Raw genomic sequence first — 1,452 nt, forward strand, 5'->3', positions numbered from 1 at the left:
CTCACTCTATCCTTGTTTCCAATATTATTTTTTTATCAAAGTTTTGGTTTACATAATTACATTGAATATTTTATTGGATAATAATGCACATATCCAACCGCACCAAATTACTACATAAAAATTAGCTCATACATTGTTCCTTAAGTATACTTTATTATTGAATTGGATATATTTAGTCCCTGCCACTAAGACAAATTCTAGAGAGATCTTCAATGTTGCAGCAAAAGGGAGCACAAGGGGCTGTCTACATATTAATTAAAAAACTAACATAAAAAACAAATTAATAATTGTTGCCATTATTTCTAAGACAAGAAAATCTTGAATCTACTAGTACAAACTATTGAGAATGAACTTCCACTATTTTTTTTTTACTTTTTTTTTCTTTCAAGCTGTTTCCCACTTGCATTACAGCTACAAAAAAGACATGGGAAGAAAGCAGAGAAGAAAGGGAAACAAAATCCCCTTTTCAAGATTCATTTTTGCCTTTGCAAAAACACAACTTTACATCATCTCATTGCTTCACCACCTTTTACCTTCAAACCACCTGCTACAGATTCACACCAAATCCAAATTAAAGATTATTACTTGTAAATACATAACATAAAAATATATAGATCTAGTAATAAAGCATAATAAAAACTCAACTGGTTTTGCTGCTGAAGTTGATGGTTTCCAGACTGCAAGAAATCATAATGCTCCTCTACATATGTAGGTCTCACCTACACATAATAAATAAATAAACACAAAAAATTCCATAAACAAAAAAATTTATAATCAAAAGTAGAAATTTGCCATACCTCAAACTGAGTTGAGGAGTAGCCTTGTGAATATTCCACCACATTCTCCACTGATGCCTGGCTTCTTGTTTTCTGCATATACATACATAAAAAAAATCAGCAATCCATACAAACAAATATTAACACAAATAAAAATCAACAGTCTTATTTTTCCATTTTAATTATATCAGAAATAGAAATTAATCAATTTCTATTTTTAGTAAGTTTATCTTTTTAACTATTTTGTCATTTTATTAATCCTATTTACCAATTTTTTATTAAAACTCAGTGACATACTAAAAGAAAAACTCACATTGCAGTAGCCGTAAAGCGAGGAGCTAGCAGTGTCGTCGACTTCGAGCAAAGAGGAGCGTTCCGGCACCTTCTTCCGACATCGATTTCCCCTATTCTTTTTCCTTTCCGACAAAGGTTCGGTAACGGTAGCGTAGTTATTAAAGAAGCAGCCGCTTGTGTCGTTTCCTTCTTCCTCATACACCTGTGGCGGCCCGGACGAGGCGTCCGACACCATAGACAGATCTTCTTCGTCTTCGTCGGTGGATCTCTTCGTCCGGGGCTCGGGCGAATCGTTTTTGCTTTTATAAGACTGTTGGAAGTAGAGAGTCCAGCCTGACTCACAACCGCTGCTGCATTCTTCATTTTCGAATATGTAATTCAT

The 1,452-nt window shown here is 34.1% G+C and overlaps 1 protein-coding gene across 1 annotated transcript; it reads right to left on the bottom strand.

Moving 5' to 3' along the window:
* Nucleotides 1-287: 287 nt before the first annotated feature.
* Nucleotides 288-1,452, bottom strand: LOC121790686 (protein SOB FIVE-LIKE 5-like). The gene is made up of 4 exons (XM_042188830.1): nt 1,090-1,452; nt 798-869; nt 646-719; nt 288-544 (listed from the first exon to the last, which is right to left on the bottom strand). The coding sequence occupies exons 1-4, from the start codon at nt 1,450-1,452 to the stop codon at nt 520-522; spliced, it is 534 nt and encodes a 177-aa protein (XP_042044764.1). The 3' UTR covers nt 288-519.

The sequence above is a fragment of the Salvia splendens genome, unplaced genomic scaffold, assembly GCF_004379255.2.
Source record: "Salvia splendens isolate huo1 unplaced genomic scaffold, SspV2 ctg584, whole genome shotgun sequence".
Taxonomy (NCBI): Eukaryota; Viridiplantae; Streptophyta; class Magnoliopsida; order Lamiales; family Lamiaceae; genus Salvia; species Salvia splendens.